Source organism: Morus notabilis, unplaced genomic scaffold (assembly GCF_000414095.1).
Source record: "Morus notabilis unplaced genomic scaffold, ASM41409v2 Scaffold218, whole genome shotgun sequence".
Classification (NCBI taxonomy): Eukaryota; Viridiplantae; Streptophyta; class Magnoliopsida; order Rosales; family Moraceae; genus Morus; species Morus notabilis.
The window spans coordinates 207,647-230,303 of NW_010358631.1; the positions used below are offsets into that span (position 1 = coordinate 207,647).

General features: G+C 34.3%; 1 protein-coding gene across 2 annotated transcripts; it reads left to right on the forward strand.

Moving 5' to 3' along the window:
* The first annotated feature begins 13,980 nt into the window (after positions 1-13,980).
* LOC21397111 (AUGMIN subunit 8) lies at positions 13,981-19,847 on the forward strand. 2 transcript variants are annotated; one of them, XM_010092856.2, is made up of 7 exons: positions 13,981-14,227; positions 16,055-17,530; positions 17,888-18,007; positions 18,290-18,406; positions 18,490-18,579; positions 18,998-19,105; positions 19,399-19,847. In XM_010092856.2, exons 2-7 carry the CDS (start codon positions 16,202-16,204, stop codon positions 19,462-19,464), a joined length of 1,830 nt encoding a protein of 609 aa, XP_010091158.1. In that variant the 5' UTR covers positions 13,981-14,227; positions 16,055-16,201; the 3' UTR covers positions 19,465-19,847. The 2 variants fall into 2 exon arrangements, with proteins under 2 accessions (XP_010091158.1, XP_024017957.1); XM_024162189.1 differs by lacking the exons at positions 17,888-18,007; positions 18,290-18,406; positions 18,490-18,579; positions 18,998-19,105; positions 19,399-19,847 and having other exon boundaries at positions 16,055-17,113; positions 17,233-17,385.
* Positions 19,848-22,657: the final 2,810 nt, after the last annotated feature.

Here is a 22,657-nt window from a genome sequence, read left to right on the forward strand (position 1 = left end):
TATATATATATTTTGTGTGTGTGTGTGTGTGTTTATGTACATTGTTTTAGTTTTGTTCCAATTTGTTTGGTTAATAATTTCAGAAAATGATAGGTTTGCTTGACTTTTGTATCATGATAATATCCTTGAAAACAATTGTCTTGCCATATATGTGTTAATCTACGGTCTTTGGAGAAAGTTTCCTTCCTAACATTCATATTTGAACTTCTTTTATATGTAGTGTTCACTTTTAAACTAGTGTTAAGCATACAAAAGTATTATACTAAAACTTTCCTTAACACTTTGTATCACTAATCTTTCTGTTCTTTTAACTTTTGTTCTTTGACAAAAGTTTCACACCTACCCAATATTAGATCTTCTCATATGTATATGTTATTTCAATGTTGGTTTAACTTCTTGTTGTTTTTTTTAATTGTACTCTATTATAATTTTCTTGATATTGGGGTGTAACATTCTCTTTACCTTATAAAAATTTCATCCTCAAAACTTAGAATAATTCAAGATATTTATTTCTCATCTCATCTTCTCGCTCCCAAATTTGTTCCTCAACAAATAGACATTACAGTAATTGAACGAAACATATATTAATCTCTTAGGGTTTCTCTCCCTTTTCTTTCTTGTTCTTCTCTTGTGTGTCTTAGTAGCAGGCTTCGAATCCCCGATCCTATAGGAGAGTGCTTGCGTGTTGTTGGTGTGGGTCTTTCGAGTGAGGAGGGGGATGGAATTTTTCAACATGCATTTGGCAGCTGCCTCAGGGTGTGTCCGTGCACTGGTGAATCTGAGCTCCTTGTTGTTTTGTCCCCTCAACATGGTGTTCCTTTGGAGGGGGTTTTATGTGCGGTTTGGTTGTCAGTGATGACGGAGGGGCAGATGTTGGTTTCCGAAACGATTTCAGATATAAAAATGTATATGTGCAGATCGTATATAATAAAAATTTTTATAAAACTTTTAAGTACTCTATAGAATATATTAATTTATAAAATTAGGCGGATAACTTGAAATCTTTGACCTTGAACGATCCAAGCTCCAAGCTTTCTTAGAAAATACGAGTCTTTCTTGTCTAGTCATTGAAATCTGTAAGATCTACAGTGTGGGCTCTAATATAGAACTCTTCAAACTTGATCACTCGTTAATTTGTATTCATCCACTATCAACGCATGTATGTGAAGGAATTAGAAATTGGAAGAACTTTTCTTCTCTTTTTCTCTCTCTAACAATTTGGTCACTATAGGAGTTAGAGAGCAAAAATTGTGTTCTCTAATTTTCTATTGTCTCCTTTTTATAGAACACTAAGAGAACCCCCTTACTTTAACTTAATGACAAAGCAATGGACAATTAGTTATTACTTTATTTTAAATCTCATTTAAAATACAGTTTTTCGTTTAATTTTAAAGGCAAAAAAACTCACTATATGGCCAGCCACACCACAGGAAGGTCTCCCAGTGGTTGGCGACAATTGCAAGCAGAAGAAGGACAAAAAATTTGTCCTTTATTTAATTAGTTTTCAATTTTAGTTTAAATTCAAATTTAAATAAAGTCAAACTTCACTTTTTTTTTTTTTAATTTAATTGTAGAACTTGGTCAAAAAAAATCTTATTATGGTAACCATCAGGTAATATGTTTATAATTAACCTCATGCAAGTTTCCTGAACTGCCCTTCTCACGAACAAAATAACGTCAAAACTACGGCCGTGTTTAGAATTTTTCACGTTTTTTGATAAAGAAAAAATGAAAACGTTTTTAAAACGGAAATGAAAAACGACTTTTAGTTGTTTTTATTTTTTATTTTCGTTTTCTTCTCTCTTGAGCAGAGAGAAAGAGAGACATTAATGGGTTTTTTTACACTGAAAACAATCTCTTAATAAAATTACCAAACGTAATTTCAAAAATAATTTCTGTCTGAGATTGAAAACGTTTTCATTTTCATACAAAAAATAAAATCATTTTATAACGAGTTCCAAACGCGTCCTACTATTCGAACCATTTATACAAAGTGGAAATTCTTCGAGCACGTCGAGAAACACAGTGTTAAGGTTTGAAGTCTCTATCGTTTAAAGGTGATTTAAATATGGTATGTTTAATATAGTTGTTGTTGTTATTATTTCTTTTTCACTTACTCCTTTTTATGTTACAAAATAATAGAGTAGAGCACTTTTTTTTTTTTTAAATTGATATATTACAGAAAGAAATTTGAGCTTTACCTATACATTTTTGTTTAGGTAAACATTTAAAAATGTGCAGAAAAAATCATTTACCACACATTAGAAAGGTGCCGACATATGTAGAGAAAAGTCTTCACCAATACTTTTTTTGAATGTGTAGGTAGCATATATCTTTTACCTACATATGCATGCGTGGCTAAATATAACAAAATGAGTTGGAAAAGTCCATCGCCTAGTGATGTAGAAGCTAAACAAAAAAACAAAAGAGAAAGTTATGTCAGACCTCTTGCTAAACTATATATAGAATAAATAATCAGTATAAGTGAGGAGCGATAAGAGAAATAAAAAAAAAAAGACGGTCAAGCAAAATCTAGTCTGAAAATGGAAATAACAAACAACCAAGTGAAAAGGGTGAGTACCAAGACGTAGTACGGTGTCGTTCTCAACCTTGACATCAAAACGCATTTTTGCTTGGGAAATGGCTTTTGTTCCAGAATAACTCCGTACTCAACAAACTTCTTGCATTGCTTTGTCATAATTGACGGATAGTTTCTTGTCACTTTCTTCGAAAGTTGATAGGCTTCAGGACAATCTTTCAACGGCTATACACGTTGAGCTATACACTTATAAAGCTCATTAGTTAAGCTGTTCAGCACATAGTTCTCATACAACAAGTTAGAATGATTTCATGCATTAACTGCGTGAAATGTTTGAGCATTTACTTCATCCTCTCTAACAGTAGAATGATTATCTTTCAAGAATCTCGTAAGATTTAACGTTGTCAGATAAAATAACATTTTTTTATTTCCAAGTCTTAAAATTCAGCCTACTGAATTTATAACGTTTCTCATTGTGGTTCACAGGAACTAAGACTGAAAAAGGCCGCGTCGAGGTCAAAGCAGGGGTCGGGACAGAGACAGACAGTTGTCCCACAGGTGACAGCTCAGTTGTCATAGTGTTACTTCCAGCAGGAACAACCACGTTCATGTTAGTAGCTATTTCTTCAAAAATAAAATTTCCAACTTAGTAAGGAAATTGGCAAAAATTTCCAACAACAAAAACTTTTTTTTTTTCCTTTTTTTTTCCTCCTACAAAGTCCTCCTTTGTATCGATTATGTTTTAGGATTATTAACAATAATATGGATAATACAAAGAAGAACAATATATATAACAACTTTTGCAAGAACAAAATAATAAAATTGTTACAACACAAATTCAACCTTTCTACCAAACTTCGAAAATGAATTGGCAAAGATGTCGAGGCACGTGAACCACGCTTTCCTTAAAACAGCTTCGTCCCCTCCGGCGAGTGCTTCAGGTTACGTTAGACGTCTGTTTCCTAGGATACAACGATAACGACAGTAGCTTGAAGCACTATCAGAACCGTTCGGCGAACTAGAACTCGGATCTTCCCTCTATCACCAAAAACAGAACTACAAGAAGAAAAACACACAAAGAACTTGAAAACAAGAGAGAAACCGAGAGAGATGAGGAGAAGAGTGTACAAGTACAAGTGAATGCTCTCCTTCATGTGTTACAAGCCTTATATAGGCTCTTGAGAAAGGGGTTTTGAGACAGTGAATTATGGGACTTAATCACACAATTATGGTCCAATCTTTATGGTGCAAAACCGTGCTCCTTCCTCTGACATGAATCCAGCCACAAACCATAGCTAGGTTCGGATTTTAAGAAGAAAAACCAAAGCCATAACTAACCATTAAGCTGGCCATTATCTCACAATTAAGCTCAGCCATTAAGCCCTTTTAATGACCATTATGCAAGCCAAACAGTTTTGGCTGGAAGGTCTTGAGCCAAATCAAAAAATAAAGGTCATGTTCATTTCATCGATTCGAGTTTAGAATTCGAGTTTTGTTACAGTAAAAAGCTCTTAGAAACAGTCACATATAACTTTTTTACTACAGTAAAAAGCTCTTACATAAAGTCACATCTCATTTCGAATTAAAAACTCAAATCAACGAACTAAAAGGGCCCAAAAATTACAAAACAAAGCCCGCATCTAGTGGTTTTTTCGGTCCGGCATTCGTGTCGAGGTAAAGATGTCGAGACACGTGAACCACGCTTTCCTTAAAATAGCTTCGTCCCCACCGGCGAGTGCTTGCGGTTACGTTAGACGTCTGTTTCCCAGGATACAATGACAACGACGGTAGCTCGAAGCACTATCAGAACCGTCAGGCGAACTAGAACTCAGACCTTCCCTCTATCACCAAAAACTGAACTACAAAAAGGAAAACATACAAAGAACTCAAAAACAAGAGAGAAACTGAGAGAGAGGAGGAGAAGAGTTTACGACTGCAAGTGAGTGCTCTCCTTCATGTGTTACAAGCCTTATATAGGCTCTTGAGAAAGGGATTTTGAGACAATGAATTATGGGACTTAATCACACAATTATGGTCCAATCTTTATGGTGCAAAACCATGCTCCTTCCTCTGAGATGAATCCGGCCACAAACCATAGCTAGGTTCGGATTTTAAGAAGAAAAACTGAAGCCATAACTAACCATTAAGCTGGCCATTATCTCACAATTAAGCTCAGCCATTGAGCCCCTTTAATCACAATTATGCAAGCCAAACGGTTTTGGCTAAAAGGTCTTGGGCTGAATCAAAAAATAAAAATTGTAAAATAAAGCCCGCATATAGTGGTTTTTTGGGTCCGACATTCGTGTCAAGGTAAGGATGTTGAGGCACGTGAACCACGTGTTCCTTAAAACAATTTCGTCCCACGTTAGACGTCTGTTTCCCAGGATACAATGACAACGACAACGATAGAGCTCGAAGCACTATCGGAACCGTCCGGTGAACTAGAACTCAGACCTTCCCTCTATCACCAAAAGCCGAACTACGAAAAGCAAAAACGCACAAAGAACTCAAAAATAAGAGTGAAAGTGAGAGAGAGGAGGAGAAGGGTGTACGAGTGCATGTGAGTGCTCTCCTTCATATGTTATAAGCCTTATATATGCTTTTGAGAAAGGGATTTTGAGACAATGAATTATGGGACTTAATCACACAATTATGGTCCAATCTTTATGGTGTAAAACTGTGCTCCTTCCTCTGAGATGAATCCGGCCACAAACCATAGCTAGGTTCAGATTTTAAGAAAAAAAACTGAAGCCATAACTAACCATTAAGCTGGCCATTATCGCACAATTAAGCTCAGCCGTTAAGTCCCTTTAATCACCATTATGCTAGCCAAACGGTTTTGACTGGAAGGTCTTAGGCCGAATCAAAAAATAAAAATTGCAAAACATTTACTAGTTTAATGGCGGTAAGAATTTAGATTTGCCGTATGACTTTCATTAGTCTTTTAAGTTTGTTGTTTGATAATGGCAACCATGGATGAATGGTTGAGCTCTGCGAGAGCAGCAAGTGAGGTGACAATCCTTTTCTCACTAAGGTGTTTGCTAAGGGCTTTGCTTGGATTACTCAGGTGTTCCTTTGCCTTCTGATTTTTCTCAATTATAAGTTCTTGTATGACACCAAGTATCTTGTCAGTCTTCGACTTTTGGAGGTAATATTATAGAATACTCATGCATCAACTGACTATTCTATTCTTGCTTACCCATTTTGTATTATGCCATGGACTATAATCCATAGATGGTCACTGTAGAATTTTATTTTGCTGAGAACTTGTTGCTAAACCGATATGTCCTTAACAGTGATAATATGTAAAACTATGGTATCCAAGGCACTTCAACTGTATAAAATGTGTTACTCAGCCATTACCTTTTACTTTGTGTTAATTATCATGTATGTGTGTAGTGTTATCAAGATGATATAACTCTAGCGTCTCCAGTGCTTGTGTATAACATGGTCTGCCATTTCTTTATGATGTTCTTAGAATGAGCTTAGAGAAGGTGATACGAACCATGCCAACAACGTGACAAAACCTAATATCAAATCTGAAAACGACTCAAGATCTCTCAAGTTTGATGGAAACCGTGACTCGTTGCTTAGCAAAATAAGAACCTTGGTATGGTGAAGATGCCACACAACGAGTATGGAAAATTACGTTAGATAAGTCAAGTTGAACGCCACAAGGAATCCTTGATAAATTCAGAAAAGTTTCTTTAAGAACTCAAGAAGAATATCTCACAATATGAATAAACATCAAAACTGTTTTGCATTATCTAAAAGTCAGCCTTAAATAGCTGAAACTTTCATGAAGAGTTTTTAATTGTAAAAGTCCTAATCTACCCTTAATGAGATAAAACACGCCTAAAACAAAACCTAGGAAGGAATCCGAATTTGACTCAAAATCATTCCTTCTAAACACGCCTATAATGGAATTCAAATTTTAAACTGAAACTTAAAACTAAAAAATAGGATTAACAAAATCAAATCTTGATCCGCAATCTTGACTTGATCCCTTGCTGGAACACACGTCCACATCCACTTGGACTTCCCCTTGCACGTGTATCCTGGAATGACATGCAAGTTGGCCATGCAATGCTCAATGGACGTGTATGACTGATTGGCTCTCTTCTGGATCAACTTTGATGAGTAAAACCAGCCTTTGTTCACACTCAGTAATGAACACTCTCTCTTCTTGTTGTAGAACTCTCCAGACTAGGTTATTCAACTCTTCTTTGAATCTTTTAGCTCGATTCCTCGCACCGGACCAACTAGGACTTGAATTGGATCGTGAGTATTCCTTGCATCCCTGATGTCCTCATGAGTACAATCATCAACATTACTCTCTCTTTTTCTCTCTTTTGTTGTGTATCTCTCTTTCCCCTCACTCTCACTATGCACGGCATCACTCCTTTTTTCACTCTTATTATTTTGCTCCCTCAACTTTTTTTGTTCACTCAGTTTTTGCAACCTCACTTGGTCCTCATAGACTTGTTTTGGTGTCAACAGAACTAGAGTGATAGTCCGTTGGTTGTGCGTGAATGAGTACTTATTGGTGAAGCCGTCATGCTGCACACGCCGGTCAAATTGTCATAGTCTTCCGAAAAGGAGATGTCCCGCTTGCATTGGTACCACGTCGCACAATAATTCAAAACGGTACGACAACTTACTTTGTAACCTTCACTTTACCGCTATTATTCAACCATTGTAGCTTGTAAGGACGAAGGTGCTTAAGTGTTGTGAGCCCTAGCTTTTCAACCATGGAAGTGCTAGCAATATTAGTGCAACTGCCGCCATCGATAATAACACTACATACCTTGTCTTTCACGTGGCAAAAAGATGTTCTCCCATTGTACTTCTTCTTCCTCTTCTTTAGCTTGCAACTTTAAGACTCGACATGCGACTAGCCCAAGCATCTCACCATGATCTGCCCTGAACTCCTCATCTCCTATGGGGGCGTCCTTCAATGGTGGCATGTCATCTAGATTAGCTTCATCTTCTGAATCAATTTCTCCATTTTCCAGATCACCATAACTCACTTGTTTGGAAATTGGCTAGCTATGTGTCCTCTTCCCTGATATTTGAAACACTTAATCTCACTAGAACGAGTAGAAGTAAGGGCCGTGGTATTGGCGTTTGGTTTAGGCTCGGGTTTGGCCTTGAAGGTGGGTGGGTTTTCTTCTTTCCTTGGGTAGTTCGACCTCAAAAGTGCTGCACTCAAATTTTGCGGGGCTGGTCTTGGTCGTGTACCACTCCTCTTGAGTTGCCTCTCAACTTTGATTGCCATATGCACTAAATCCTCCAATTCCATATAATGGTGTATTTCGATTGTGTTAGCAATCTCTCGGTTTAAACCATTCAAAAATCTGGCCATTGTCGCCTCCCGATCCTCCTCTACATTGGCTCTAATCATAGTTATCTCCATCTCTTTAAAATACTCATCAATGCTCCGGTTACCTTGATGGAGACCTTACAGCTTGTGGTATAGATCCCGGTAGTATTGACTTGGTACAAATTGTTGCCTCATCACCCATTTCATCTCATCCCAAGTTTCAATAGGACGTTCTCTATTTCGCCTCTTATTGGTGCATACCTGGTCCCACCACACAATAGCATAATCAGTAAATTCAATTGCAGCAAGTTATACCTTCTTTATTTCAGAGTAGTTGTGACAGTCAAAAACCAACTCCATCTTCTTTTCCCACTCGAGATATGCTTCGGGATCACTTTTTCCTTGAAACGTAGGAATTTTCATCTTGATACTTCTCAAGTTGCTATCCACTCGGTTCCTAGCTTCTCTATTCTGTCCATATCTCCTATGGTTGCCCATTGACATTCTATCAAACTCTTCCTCTAAATTGTCCCCTTCAAATTCACTAATATCCTCAACTCCCCTTCGGTGCATCATGTTCCTCCTTAGAGCATTCAGAGCAAATGGTGGTTGATCCTGTTGTGTTCTCTCTTCTACCTTATCCAACCTCTCATGTAAGTGTTTGAACTTCGTCCTCATCATCCGCCTCATCTCTCCCATTAATGCCTGCATTTGCAGATTATGAGTAACGGTAGGTGGAATCTCTTTGCTTGTGTTTTTCTCCTGATTTTGTGACATGATTAAAATATGTTTCACTCGACGAATAATTCACTCAAGCCACTTGTGTTTCACTCAAACCCACTCGTGTTTCACTCAATTTAATTTGGCTTTTACCTTCTAATATGCTCACACACTCTGCCTTTTTTTCACTCGTATTCTTCTTCTAGTTGTTTCAAAACTATTCCAACAATAAGAAGGATTCAAGCAGCCAATCGAGGCGAGACTCAAACCAACGAAATCAAATTTTTTCATGGATTTTTTTTTGACAATCAAGATTTAAGGGTTCCAAAACTAATGAAAATAAGCAAATTTTGGCCCGAAAAATAGGGTCGGCGGGCTATGCCCCACTAAAGATTGTAGAGCTCAAAAATAACTTTGATTTGATATATTATAAGCCCTGTAACGATTCCTAGATCAAAAATTATAACCATTCTTGTGATTTTCCTCCTTTTCCTGGCTTTTTTTTATCAGTTTTAGAAACATTAGAACCCTAATTCACGTTTTCTAGGGTTTGTAAACCTAGTGGAATTCAAAATCAAGCAATAGTAGTTGGACTCAAACTCAAGGCAAATAGGGAGTTTAACAATCGGATTTTTTTTTTGCTGAATTAAAAACCTAACCTTAATGCCCGACTTTTGACAAAGAAAAGAAAAAGCAATAAACAAGAAAAGGATAGGAAAACCTGACGATCCTAGGCTCTGATACCAACTGATACGAACCACGAGTAAGGAAAATTTCGTTTGATAAGTTAAGTTGAACGCCACAAGGAATCCTTGATAAGTTCGGAAAAGTTTCTTCAAGAACTCAAGAAGAATATCTCACAATATGAATAAACATCAAAACTGTTTTGCATTATCTGAAAGTCAGCCTTAAATAGCCGAAACTTTCATGAGGAGTTTTTAATTGTAAAAGTCCTAATATACCCTTAATGAGATACAACACGCCTAAAACAAAACCTAGAAAGGAATCCGAATTTGACTCAAAATTCTTCATTCTAAACACGCCTATAATGGAATTCAAATTTTAAACTGAAACTTAAAACAAAAAAATAGGATTATAACGAAATCAAATCTTGATCCACAATTTTGACTTGATCCCTTGCTGGAAAACATGCCCACATCCGCTTGGACTTCCCCTTGCACGTGTATCCTGGAATGACATGTAAGTTGGCCATGCAATGGCTCAATTGACGTGTATGACTGATTGGCTCTCTTATGGATTAACTTTGATGAGTAAAACCAGCCTTTGTTCACCCTCAGTAGTGAACACTCTCTCTTCTTGTTGTAGAACTCTCCGGACTAGGTTATTTAACTCTTCTTTGAATCTTTTAGCTCGATTCCTCGTCACCGGACCAACTGGGACTTGAATTGGATCGTGAGTATTCCTTGCATCGCTGATGTCCTCATCAGAAGGACTTTTGGCATACGATTTTCATGTTGTTGGTTGGTTTTTTGTAGCTTGTTCTTTTGACGTAGTTTCACAAAGATTTTAATGTAGTTTCTCAAAGGTTAGTATTCATTTATCTCTAACTCTCACGATTGTATGTCCATTACTGAAAAAGTGACCTACTTTGGACATTAGAATTTTAATTGTGTTGTTACTTGGCAATCAAGATGAAATATGAGTTAACTCGTAGGTGCTTGTTGTTAGTGTCCTGGGAAACTCAAGTGCTCTTGCTCATAAGTTTCTGCCTTTATAGTGAAATTTGTTATGTTGTTTAGTTGTATGGTTTATTTGGTTTTTTCTTTTTGTGCTTCATTAGTTAATCAATTTATATGTTTTAATTAATTAATTGGACTAATTTTGTGACAGGTGAATAGTTACTTTGCTGGAAGAGATGACCTTTTTGTTGGAGCATTTTGTCAAGATGGATTATTTACTTAACCATTTCATTTGGCTAGACGTTTTGGATACTTTGATATCTCTAGCTATTTCTCCGTATTCTTTACTTGTTTTTAATGTTAAAGTTGTGGACAAATGGTGTGACTTGTGTTGTGAACATCTTATTGCCAACTTTGTAGATACTGATAACAATTATTATATTGAATGTTTTTATGTTTTAATTTGAATGTTCCTATTTGGATGTAAGATGTTGCTCGGAATCACCATCTATTTAAATGAATTCAAAAAGATATTAACATAATAAAAGTAGATAAGACGTTAGTATGTATTACTTTTAATATTGGTAAAATATTCAATAATAATTTTAAAAAGTTACAAGAGTATGAATATAACAAGGGAGAAAAACTATTGATCTGTATCGTAACAACGCCAAATAGCTGTAAGAGGATGAAAATAACATGTCTAAAACATTATAAGATCTCAATTCTGTAGCGTTTCTCATATCGTTCTCAGAACGGTATGTTTTCGTAGGACTTTTAATAGCGTCCAATGTCCTAGCGCTCCACACAACGCTATTAGTAGTGCTTAATAGCTTGGTTAGCTATTGATAATGATATTTGTTGTAGTGAAGTGAATATATTTGATAAAATAACATTAATTTATTATAGATTAGTAACACCAATGATGATTATTTCAAAGAAGAGTAAAGTAAATTAAAATAAATAAATAAAGATCTATCAAAAGAAAAAAAAAATGTTGTGACAAGGTCAAGGACTTTAAATAAAAAAAAAATGTAGCAAAAGCAACTTTTAGAAATGATCTTGATTATGCTTCTTTAAAAGGAGGCGCAAATTTTTTTTTTTTTTTTTTTTTGACATCAGCGACCTAAACAAACCCGTTTAGTCATAATGTGAAAATCAAATAATATCTTGAGCACTTGGAATGAAAACTTCTTTATCAAATTATGGATTTAAGTAATAGTGAAGATCAGTTTGTTCTCGTCATATTAACTAAACAAATGTCCAGCCTGACTTTGTCCCTAGTCAAATCTATTCCAATTTTGCAAGTCATTAATGGAAAAATTCAGGGTGAAACGTTTTCTTTTTTATACTTTTTTTTAAAAGGGTTTTCTTTTTTATGTATACTTAAAATAAGCAACTAGGTACAAAAGTTTCCATGAATCTAAAATTTGAACAATACTCATGTATTTAGGTGGATAACAGAAGAAATAAAAGCAAATTTCCACTATAAGATTTTATTTCTTCTGGTTAACAAAAATGAAATTCTCTTCCATCTTCATGTTATAGAAAGGGATGGTGTAATGATGTTGTTTAATTCATTGCTTGCTTTGGAGGGTCAAAGATTATACAAAAAGTTTAAAATTTTGATCTACAGCTTTAATACTAATCAATCATTTACAAATATCTTATGGTACTGGGGGCACTTTAAGCTTTTTACTTAGCAATCAAATTTCTATAGCTGTCTGGCATTGAATGTTGTTTTGGACTTTTTGAGATTTATAGTTTGACATTTCACTAGCTTTCAAATTAATGAAAACGTAGGAACAAAAGTGAAGATAAGATCATTGTTAAAACATTATTTGGTAATCCAATCACAATAGTTTTTAAATTATGTAGATGCTTAAGTGGTAAAGTACAATTACATGTGTAAGTAATCAATTTTTTTTTTTTAAAGGGGAAAGTAATCAATATTTTTAAACTCAATTTAGTAAAGTAATCAATATTTTTAAACTCAAATTAGTACTGAGGTTTATGTATTAGGTTATGATGTTTAATTATTATTGATTGGAGGTGATCATTGCATGTGTCATGCGGGTACTCCTTCAACCACCCCCCACCTTACTTTGTTTTATTATTAGTATATTTTTCATACACTATTTGTCCGAATTTATCCACAAATATAACGGATTAAAATCTTTTTATGGTAAAATCGGAGCAGAGATGAGGAATTTAAATTTTTTAGAAAAAATAAATAAGGAGTTAGAGATAGAGATGCATTTTTTTTATGCCAAATAGATGACAAATCTTGTTGTTAAAGCATCAAAGTGAACAAAAGCTGGCTATATTGTTAAATAAGCTGGCCTAGGAAATCTATAATAATGAGTAGAACTGTAGTAATTGTTGCACTATTGTATGTGTGTTGAGGGTTTCACTATTTTATGTCTATCTGTATATAAAAAAAATGTTAATGTGTACTTGTTACAGTGCACTTTTCAACTAAAACTACGTCGTCTTAGTTAGTGTTTTCTTTTTAATTTTACCTTAATTTTTTTATTTTTTGTTTTAGTCCTTTTTATTTTTTTTTTAATTTTTGTCCTAAAATTTTATTTTTTTCGTCTTGGTTCATTTTATCCTAAAACTTATTTTTTTTACTAATCGTCCTAAACTTATTTATTTCTTCATTTTGGTCATTTTTGACCTATTTTTTATTCTTACCTCAAAACTTTATATTTTCGTTTTGATTCCTTGTACCCTAAAACTATTTTTTTCTTCATTTTAGTCTTTTTGTAACTATTTTAGGCTTCTTGCCCTAAAACTTTTTTTTTTTTTTCCATTTTAGTTCCTCTTTAGGATTTTATATTCAAATATTATATGCTTTAAATATTACTTCAATAACGAAAACTTAACACTCGATTACTCTTCAAGTGCATAGCACGTGGCGTTCAACTAGTACTCACAAATAGAAAAAAGAAAATTATATTGTTTTATTGATTGGTTTTTGTCACACAGTTTATTAATGGTTCATGAAACATTAAATCTTATTAGTCCCAATCTGATCTAGTCAGTATTTTTTTTAAAAAGATTTGATCCATTTAGTAGACAGTGCTATTTTCATGAGACAACTATGAAGACGTCCAGTAAATATGATTTTTTTTCATGACAAGTATTGAGATTTTTTTGGAGAAAATTATAGCTAACTAATTATATCAAAAACTAGTTTAATTAATAAAATTAGGTAACTACGAATTAACTAAATATACTTTCAAAAAAAACTTTATAGAGTTTAATTACGTAACAACGAACTCCAAAAAACCTATTATTAATCTCCCTCATGTTTTTTACTCTCACTTCACTCGCAAAAGAAAAAAGAATTCTCTCTCTTATCGTTTTCCTCTTTTGAAAAATAATAACAAGAAAATAATTCTCAAAATAAAAAGACAAAGAAAAAAGAAAAGAAAATGTGGAAAGTAATAACGGCTTTAAAAAAAATAATAATAATAACGGCTTTTAAGGAAATCTTATTAAAAGTAGGTGGCGCGAAAACAACGACTTCTTACATTAGTCCCATTCAACTGAAACCGTTTCCCGGCATTTATATATTCATAATATATTTCAATCAATAATTATTAACGACTTCTCAAATAAATTTATTATTAATTAGTGACATTTCTCATTTATTTATTTATTTTTATTATTTAGTAATTTCCTTAACCGCCTCGATTTCTTCCCCCCTTTCTCTCATCGCTCTATCTCTCTCCTCTCTCTCTCCGACTTAGTATCCGATTCAAACGAAGACTTCCCGCCGGGAAATTTCCGCCTTTCCGATCACCGACCGGCGACTCTTTCCTTCTCCGGCGATCGCTTCGAGCCATAACCGTCTTTGTCTCATTTCGATTCTGATTTGCCGAGAGATCGATCGTTTGAATTCGGCGTTGCGAATTCGGTGTTCGTAGGGATTGGTTATTTGGATTTTAGAGCGATTGAATTCTGTGTTTAGAGATTTTCCATCCGGTTAATTTAGAGGTGAGAATTTCTTTTGTTTCGTTTTTTTTTTTTTTTTTTGGGGGGGATTTTTCGCTATTTGGAGGGATTTCGATTTTTATCACTTTTTTTTTTGTGCAATCGATAAATATTTATTTGTTGAATTTTTTTCTGTAATTTGAAAGTGATTTAATCCTTGTTCGAGAGAATTCATTATAGATTTTGGTTTTTTGGAGTTTGGATTTTGTGTATTGGTAGGATTTCAATTTTCTGCAAAACTTTTTGGTTATGCAGTAATTGAAAATTATTTTTTTATTCTTTTACGACTTTATTAGGAGAAGTATTTATATTACAACTAGTTTGGTATTTTTGTTGAACTAAATACAAGAAAATGGATATAATTGGTTTAATTTGGTGTCAACTTTAGGCTTTTTCTTTTCGATTCAATGAACAATCTCTTTTTCTCCTTTGTTTTTAAATTTTGCTGTGGAGAGATTGCATGAGCAGTGAAACACTGAGCATGTCTTCCACAGGAGAGACACGAACCTGTTAAATGCAGACATTTATTTCACTAATAATTTTGTAATTAATGGAAAAAAAAGACCTTGATTTTGTTTTTCCAAATTAAAAATTTGAAAGTTTCCTGGTTTTTATGGATTTTCGTTCCTAAATCTTGAAAAATGAATTCTAGAATCAAAACAGAAAATGATATTTTAACAAAAATTTCCCATGTAACTCTGTCTCCCAAAAATTATTTTGTGTCTATTTTATTCATAATTTTGTTTGTGGGGATTTTTGTATATTTTTACACTGTAAAAATTCATGGGGACGGACAACAATCTCTCTTCCACGTGGACCTCCTTGTCTCTTCCCAAATTCCCATTTCCCCAAAGGACATTAACATCTGCAAGTTCAATCTTTTAATAATTAGGGCAATAAAATATGGTTGTGTAAAAATAAATACAAGTAGTTAATAGAGAGATTTGAGTTTTTTTTTTTTTTCTTTTTTGAACTTGTAAAAGCAAAAATAAAAATTTTAAAAAAAACGACATAAATCATGATAGGGAGAGTCCACATGTATAGAAGCTGATCAGAAGGTGCATAATTTTGTCTTTCTTTAAGAAAAAGTTGGAGTGAAAGGGAAAAATGAGAGCTTTTTATTGTGCAAGTTTTTAAATGCTTCCATTTTAGTTTCCCTTTCATGAAAGAGAGTGGGGAGAGAAGAAGAGTGTATAGTTTAAGGTCAGTGGGGTTGTGTTTTAGAGTAAACCAATTTCCAGCCTAGCCGACCATGGCACTCCCGTGAGAGGGACAAAAGGGAAATAAAAAAAAAAATAAAAAAAAATAAAACAGAGAGAGAGAGAGAGAGAGAATCCCTTATCCTACGCACCCCTTCTTGAGCTTATCCTACACCCTCTTCTCTCCCCAACCCAGTAGTCTACTCTTCCAGTCTCTCCCCCAATTGCTGAGGGGATCTCTTTACCCTGCAATGCAGTTTATGGGTTAACTATCTAAAGTCAATCTCTAATGATAACTGTTTATGCACGTTGCGCCATTTTCCGCATTTCTCTGAGACCCGTTTTTCGACAAATGTAGTTTAACCCTTCTTTGACCATCTTCTCCCATGGCCTGATCTGCATCAATTTTGGGCTTATCTTGCCAAAAGAACAATACTCATTTGCGTTTATGAGTTGTAATCCTGGTACAGATACTCAATCAGATCTGCTTCTGTGTAAAGAAGTGTACTAACTCAATTTTTCTTTCCCTTTTTCTTTTCCAGGCGTTTATATTCTTTGCTTTTTCTCCCCTGCCGAGTCATTTGCATCTTACTTTCTTAACATTTGTGCATCTGTGGCGGATTTATTACAGGGAAAAGGATCATCTTTTTGAGCGGCTTGTGTTATGCCATTGAATGCGGAATAGATGAAAGCCAAGGCAAGGCTGTCGTTAGATTCGATTGGTTTGGTTATATGAAATGATCGGTTTTATCAATGTTGTCTAGTTTGATTAGAGTGGATGGATGTATGCAAATCAGATTTAGCATTTCGGAAGCAGAGAACAGTGGAGACCCCAAGACCACCGTTGGTTCCCTCAGAGAAGAACAATGTCCTCACCACTGGCCGCCTTCGAACGAGAGATGTTTCTTCTAGGTACAAGTCACCGTCTCCGTCTCCGTCGACGCCCTCTGGTCCCCGGCGTTGCCCGTCACCGAACCTCACGAGAACAGGACCCACATCTTCTCAATTGGTTCAGAAAAGGTCAATTTCTGTGGATAGAAGGCGGCCCTCAACACCCCCTTCACCCCCACGTCCGTCCACGCCGGTTCAGGATTCATCTGTAGATGTGCATTTAGCATCCAGAAGGGTAGCCGGTGGTCGAATGCCGGAGAGTTTATGGCCTTCCACGATGCGAAGTTTGAGTGTTTCCTTTCAGTCTGATACAATTTCTATTCCCGTTAGTAAGAAGGAAAAACCAGCGACTAATGCTTTGTCCGAACGGACTCTACGGTCCTCTTCTAATGTGGTGCATAAGCAGGTCGAAACGCCTAGTGCTGTGCGAAAGGCAACGCCAGAGAGAAAGCGAAGCCCGCTTAGAGGGAAAAATGTGGCTGATCAATCGGAGAATTCTAGACCAGTGGATGGTTTGCATAGCCGTTTGATAGATCAGCATCGATGGCCTAGTAGAATAGGTGGAAAGGTGTCTACCAATGCGCTTAATAGAAGTGTGGATCTTTCTGATAGGACGGGTAGACCTCTTGCCACGCCTGTTCCGACAACCGGGTTGTCGTCATTGAGGAGGGTCCCTTCATCAGATGGAATGGGGAAACCTCTACAAAAATCTTCTAGTGACACCGCAAGGCTGTTATCACTTGAGGATAGTGCCAGAGCAGGATTCGGAGCAAATTTAGTTGATGATAATTCATTGCAGGTATCTGGAGCTCACAAGCTTGTTTCTACAATTTTATCAGATAGATTAGTTTCCGCAAACTCTGTGTTCAGATCTCAGTCTTTGCCCTCTGTCGGGTCGAGACCACCCTCTCCTAGCAGGACCTCAATGCTGTCATCTTCTGTTTCAAGAGGTGTCAGTCCGTCTCGAACAAGACCGTCTACTCCACCTTCTAGAGGCGCTAGTCCATCTCGGATAAGGGCATCAACCACGTCTAATCAACCAGCCAATTCAAATTCTGTGCTTAGTTTTATTGCGGATTTTAGGAAGGGGAAGAAGGGATCAAACTATATTGAAGATGCTCATCAGCTACGGCTGCTATACAACAGATACATGCAATGGAGATTTGCTAATGCCCGCTCACGGAGAGTTCTTTATTTCCAGAAAGTAACAGCGGAGGTAGGATTTTGATTTCACTATTGCATTTCATGCCTATTTTAACCTTTTCAATCGTCTCATATGGTGATTGTTGGTAACAATATGTAATGGAAAGATACTCTAAGGATTCTTGTTCACAACACCTATGCACGGAGGGTTAGATATTTGCAGTCTGTTGTATTGACTCTCTGTTAATAATGCAATGGGGAAATGTCTTGTATTCTGTAGTTGTAGCAAAATTACTATTTTCCAGAAGTTGGTCAGTTTGTGTAGAAGACATCCTTTCAATTATTGTTTGTTCTCTAAACTTTTACTTATTTCAGTGTAGTTGAAGCTCTGCAATGTTCTAATTTTACGTACCTTCATTTGATGGTGCAGAGAACTCTATTCAACGTCTGGAGCGCTACACTAAATCTGTGGGATTCAGTAATCAGGAAAAGAATCAATCTTCAGCAGCTGAAGCTTGAGCTTAAACTGAATTCAGTTTTGAATGATCAAGTAATGCCTGTTTCTTGCTATGATGATCCGCTTAATTCATGACATTTATTCAATATTATATCGGAACATTTTCTGAGTCAAAAAGGTTTTACTATGCATTTTCTTTTTTTAATCCATATAATTCATTAATTGTTAAAGCTGACAATTATTTCCGGGCTTTACTGAGTATGGCTTTTATCTTCTTTATTTTCTTTTGCATTTTTTATTCTGTCCACATCCGAGCATGACCGTTTGGTTAGACATCTCGATGTGCTAAATCCTTGGTTAACCATGATGATTCAGATGGGCTACCTTGATGAGTGGGCTTTGCTTGAAAGAGATCATATCACTTCTTTATCTGGGGCTGTAGAAGATTTGGAGGCGAGCACTCTTCGCCTTCCAGTTACCGGAGGTGCAAGGGTATGTTAGTTTATATCAGTTCACTGGAATTCAATTTTGAAAATAAAAGCCTGGGCGTCATTTCATATCCTTCACTTTTGCAGGCAGATATTGATTCTTTGAAAGTAGCTATCTGCTCAGCTGTTGATGTGATGCAGGCGATGGCATCATCTATTTGCATTCTGCTTCCAAGGGTGAGATTCACATTTTGTTGACACTTCAATGATCGGTGCAATTTTTGTATCCTGATAGTTTACCCCCAAAAAAAAAAATTTGAATCGTTATTCTATGATTATTCCAATTGGGATATGAAAATTTATCATAATCACATCGGTATTTGACTAGTTAAGAGGTTAAACTTAATCCTGTAAGTTGTAACCTGGTGTGAATATTTTTTATTTGTGGTGGAGTCAATGCACAAATACATTTCATTACTATATGGTGTTTTAGCTAATGTACTAGTGTTTTAGCTAATGTACTAGTATGTTTCTATGTATTGGTCTGTTCCTTCTTTTGTTATCACCTGTTCTGTTGTTAACAGGTTTTTGTCTCGCTTATGCCCTTTTTGCATCTGGCGTTCAACTTAGCATGAGTTTATGTTATTTCTTGTAGGCGGAGAGCATAAACAGTTTGGTCTCAGAACTTGCTACCGTGGCAGCTCGAGAGAAATCGATGCTTGGCGAATGCGAAGCACTATTGGCTTCAACAGCAGCTATGCAGGTAAAAGCAGGAAGGCAATTTTTCCATTTTCTTTTCATTGTTAGCATTAACCAGGTAGCGCTAGGAATATTTTCAACAGTATGCGCTTTCAGCTCTAAAATGGTTGGTTAGTCAAGTATCTAAAATAATTTAAATAAGATTTTCTCTAGGATTCCTAGTCCTATTTTTTTTTCTATTATTTAATAGTTTCTCAATATCAACATAGAAAATGAGGATGCCATATTTTTCCTTACCTTGTTCTATTACCTTTAAACTTTAGTATTTATACCTTATCATTGTTGGTATCAAAACAGGTGGAGGAATGTAGCCTAAGGACACATCTCATACAAAGAAACGAAGAATTGGGAAGTTTAAGATAGCCAATTTTGGCATTCAAGACATCTCCATTAACTCTCACTAGCTGCGGCCATTTGAACAGAGACAAATTGGTGGTGTCTCTTCGGTTCTCTGTGAATGTATATTGAGTTTGTGTCTGCTTTTTTTTTTTTTTTTCTTTTTTTAATTGATTTTTTTATTTCTTCCCTGGAATATTGTCCTTTTTTAATCAACCTTTTTTCTTCTTAACAAGCAATGAGCTAATATAGCTTCATGCTTTCCACGTGTAATTTTTCCTCTTTTGTATCACGCAAGTAAAACAAAAGAAAAAAAAACAAAAACAAAAACAAAAGCAGAAAACAAAAATGCAAAGAATGAACAAAAGATTGAGATTCAATGTAGATGTAAAGGTTCAGTATAAATGGAAAAGGAAATGCTTTGGAAACAGGATTCTGTACATGTTGATTTGGATATGATTTTGCATGCATTTGTTGTAAATAAAAGAAAAAAAAAAACACTCAAAATAGAGGAATAGAGGATGAAATGTAACTTATCAATGTAAAATATATATGTGTGTGTGTGTGTGTGTGTGTGTGTGTGTTTGTGTGTGTGTGTCCCGTTTGCCTTGTATTTAAATGTGTCCACTGCCATGAGTTGCTTCTGCGGGAAGTGTTTGCGAGAACAGAATAGTCGTTTGATGTTTCATCCACTCTTATCATTTTCTTTCTTTCTTTCTTTTTTATTTTTTATGATGAAATTGTAAAAAATGTGAACTTTTAACTGAGTGATAGATTTACAGTAAGCATGTATTATTATAGAGAAGTGATCATTTTTTTTGTGGTAATGATAACTACACCAATTGAATATGATAGGTGTTTACTTTCAGGAGTAGGGATTCGAAAGTCAATCATACATATATTTAGAGCTTGTTTAATTCACTGATTTGAGTTTTTAATTTGAGTTGAGATGTAGCAAAACTTGAATTCTAAACTCGAATCGGTAAAATAAATGGAACCTTACTTATATATATATATATATATATATATATATATATATTTGTATTGAAAAATGAGATTAGCACTCTCCAGATTAGGACTCTCAATGCTGATAGTAATATTAAATTACGATCTTACTCCTATATTTTATGTATTGTTTATCTGATGTTACAATAATTAGCCTAAAAAGTATTAGTTTTATCAAAATAAATATAAAATTTATTTTGTTTATTCGAAGAGGTAATGTAATTTGAATTTTGACACTTTATTTTGTTCTATTAATGGGAGTCGAATTCAGTAAGTAAATATAGTATCACCATATCAAAAATTGGATTCAATGGTAGTATAAGTAATCAAAGAGTGGTAACTCATGCCACGGGAGGAAACTTTGCGATGAAGTATTTAATAGTAAATATAGTATTTATTAAATTGAGAATTAGATTTATGGAAATATTTACTGATATATATAATATTTATCATATTAGGAATTGAATTTAGTAAAGTATTTATTGATAAATACAGTATTTATTAGATTTAAATTTGAATTTAGTGAACTATTTACTAGTAAATACAGTATTTATTAGATTCAAAATCCAAAATTAAAAAATAAGTATATCACACAATATTAATCTAACGGTTATAATAAATTAAATAGTTAAAAAAAATTAATGTAATTATCTATATATAAATATATATATCTAATTTGCACAGACCACCATACGCCCACCGAACATTTCATAGTCAAGTAACGTCTCACGGAAACTTTTTCAAGTCGTTTGCCTATCGGAGAGAATAATGAGGGATGATATAGGAATAATGAGATGTGCATAGATTACTTAGGATTTAAAGTTACATTTATCTTTAGGCTTCATTCAGAAATAGTTTAAATACTACGTATAGATTTGCATTAGGATTTTGAATTAGAATTGCTTTAAGATTTGTCTATAAATTCAGTAATTTTCTCAAGATTTATTCTTTTTATGTTCATTATTTTCAAGACAAAACTTGATTAGTAATATTGAATATGTATATTTCTCTCTCATTCTCTATAATTGATCCTCTTCACTTTTTCCTCTCTTGTTAACTCTACATCAAAATCATTAGACAACTATGGACATATTTGTTTGACTGTACACCGTATTATATAATAATAAATATAAATAATACAATATTTAGTGTGACCATCATATTATATAAGTTAATACGGATAGTAAATTAATATGGTCTATGTCATATTATTCAATACGGCTCATTTTTTGCATACTATATTGTATTATATTATAGCGGATTCATGATTCATGTTAGGGTTAGACGTAATTGGGGGTCGGATCGGGGTCGGGCCAATATAGAGATATGCTAAAGCCTATAATTGTTTAAAAATTGAGGGACACAATGCAAATTTATTTTTTTTAAAAAGTACATTTTGACCCATCAATTTTTATAAAATTACATTTTGACCCTAAAAATATTAAAATTTATATTTTAATCCCAAAACTTTTGAAAATTTATATTTTGACCCTAAAAATTTTGAAACTTTATATTTTGACCTCAAATTTTTTTTGAAAAATTAGATTTTGACTCCCAAAAATTTTAAATTTTATATTTTAACCCCTTGTACAATATGTCATGATATCAAACACCTTATTGTATTATGATAATATAAGACAATACAATACACCTTATACAATATAAGCTACTAAACATGGCCCATATGTATTATTTATTATCCTGATATCATAGTAATTTATCTTAGTGCATTATAATAAGTGTACAATTTACATTTCTAAATTAGAACAGTAATTTCACTCAAAGGGCATATATACAATTTATTCAGTAGATATTTTGTGCCAACGATGTATGATTCCGTATCCCTTTTTTAAATAGCATGTTTTGTATTAACTTACCTTGAAATGAGGTTTGACGTACCATGAAAATAGTTGCTCAAAAGCTTTTGGGAACTTATGTTAAATGAGATGATTTGATAAAATGATTTTGTAGTTGAAAATGGTTTATCAAAAGTGTTTTGAGAACCTGGATTCAAATGAAAAATGGCACACTGAGAAAAACTTGATGTAGCATTATTTGAGAAATTTTATGATGAGGGTGTTAAAAATTGATATGACATGATTTAGGTAATGATGTTGAATTATTTTAATATTTGGACATATTTTTGCATAGTTTTCAATATTATTTGAAATGTTTTAAATTGTGAATTGTATACCTGAGGCCTAAGTTCTATGAC

Coding starts and splice junctions, on each gene's coding strand:
- LOC21397111 (XM_010092856.2), top strand. CDS start 16,202: ATGGATGTATGCAAATCAGATTTAGCATTTCGGAAGCAGAGAACAGTG. Junction 18,008..18,289: donor ATTCAGTTTTGAATGATCAA/GTAATGCCTGTT, acceptor ATGATGATTCAG/ATGGGCTACCTTGATGAGTG. Junction 18,407..18,489: donor CAGTTACCGGAGGTGCAAGG/GTATGTTAGTTT, acceptor TCACTTTTGCAG/GCAGATATTGATTCTTTGAA.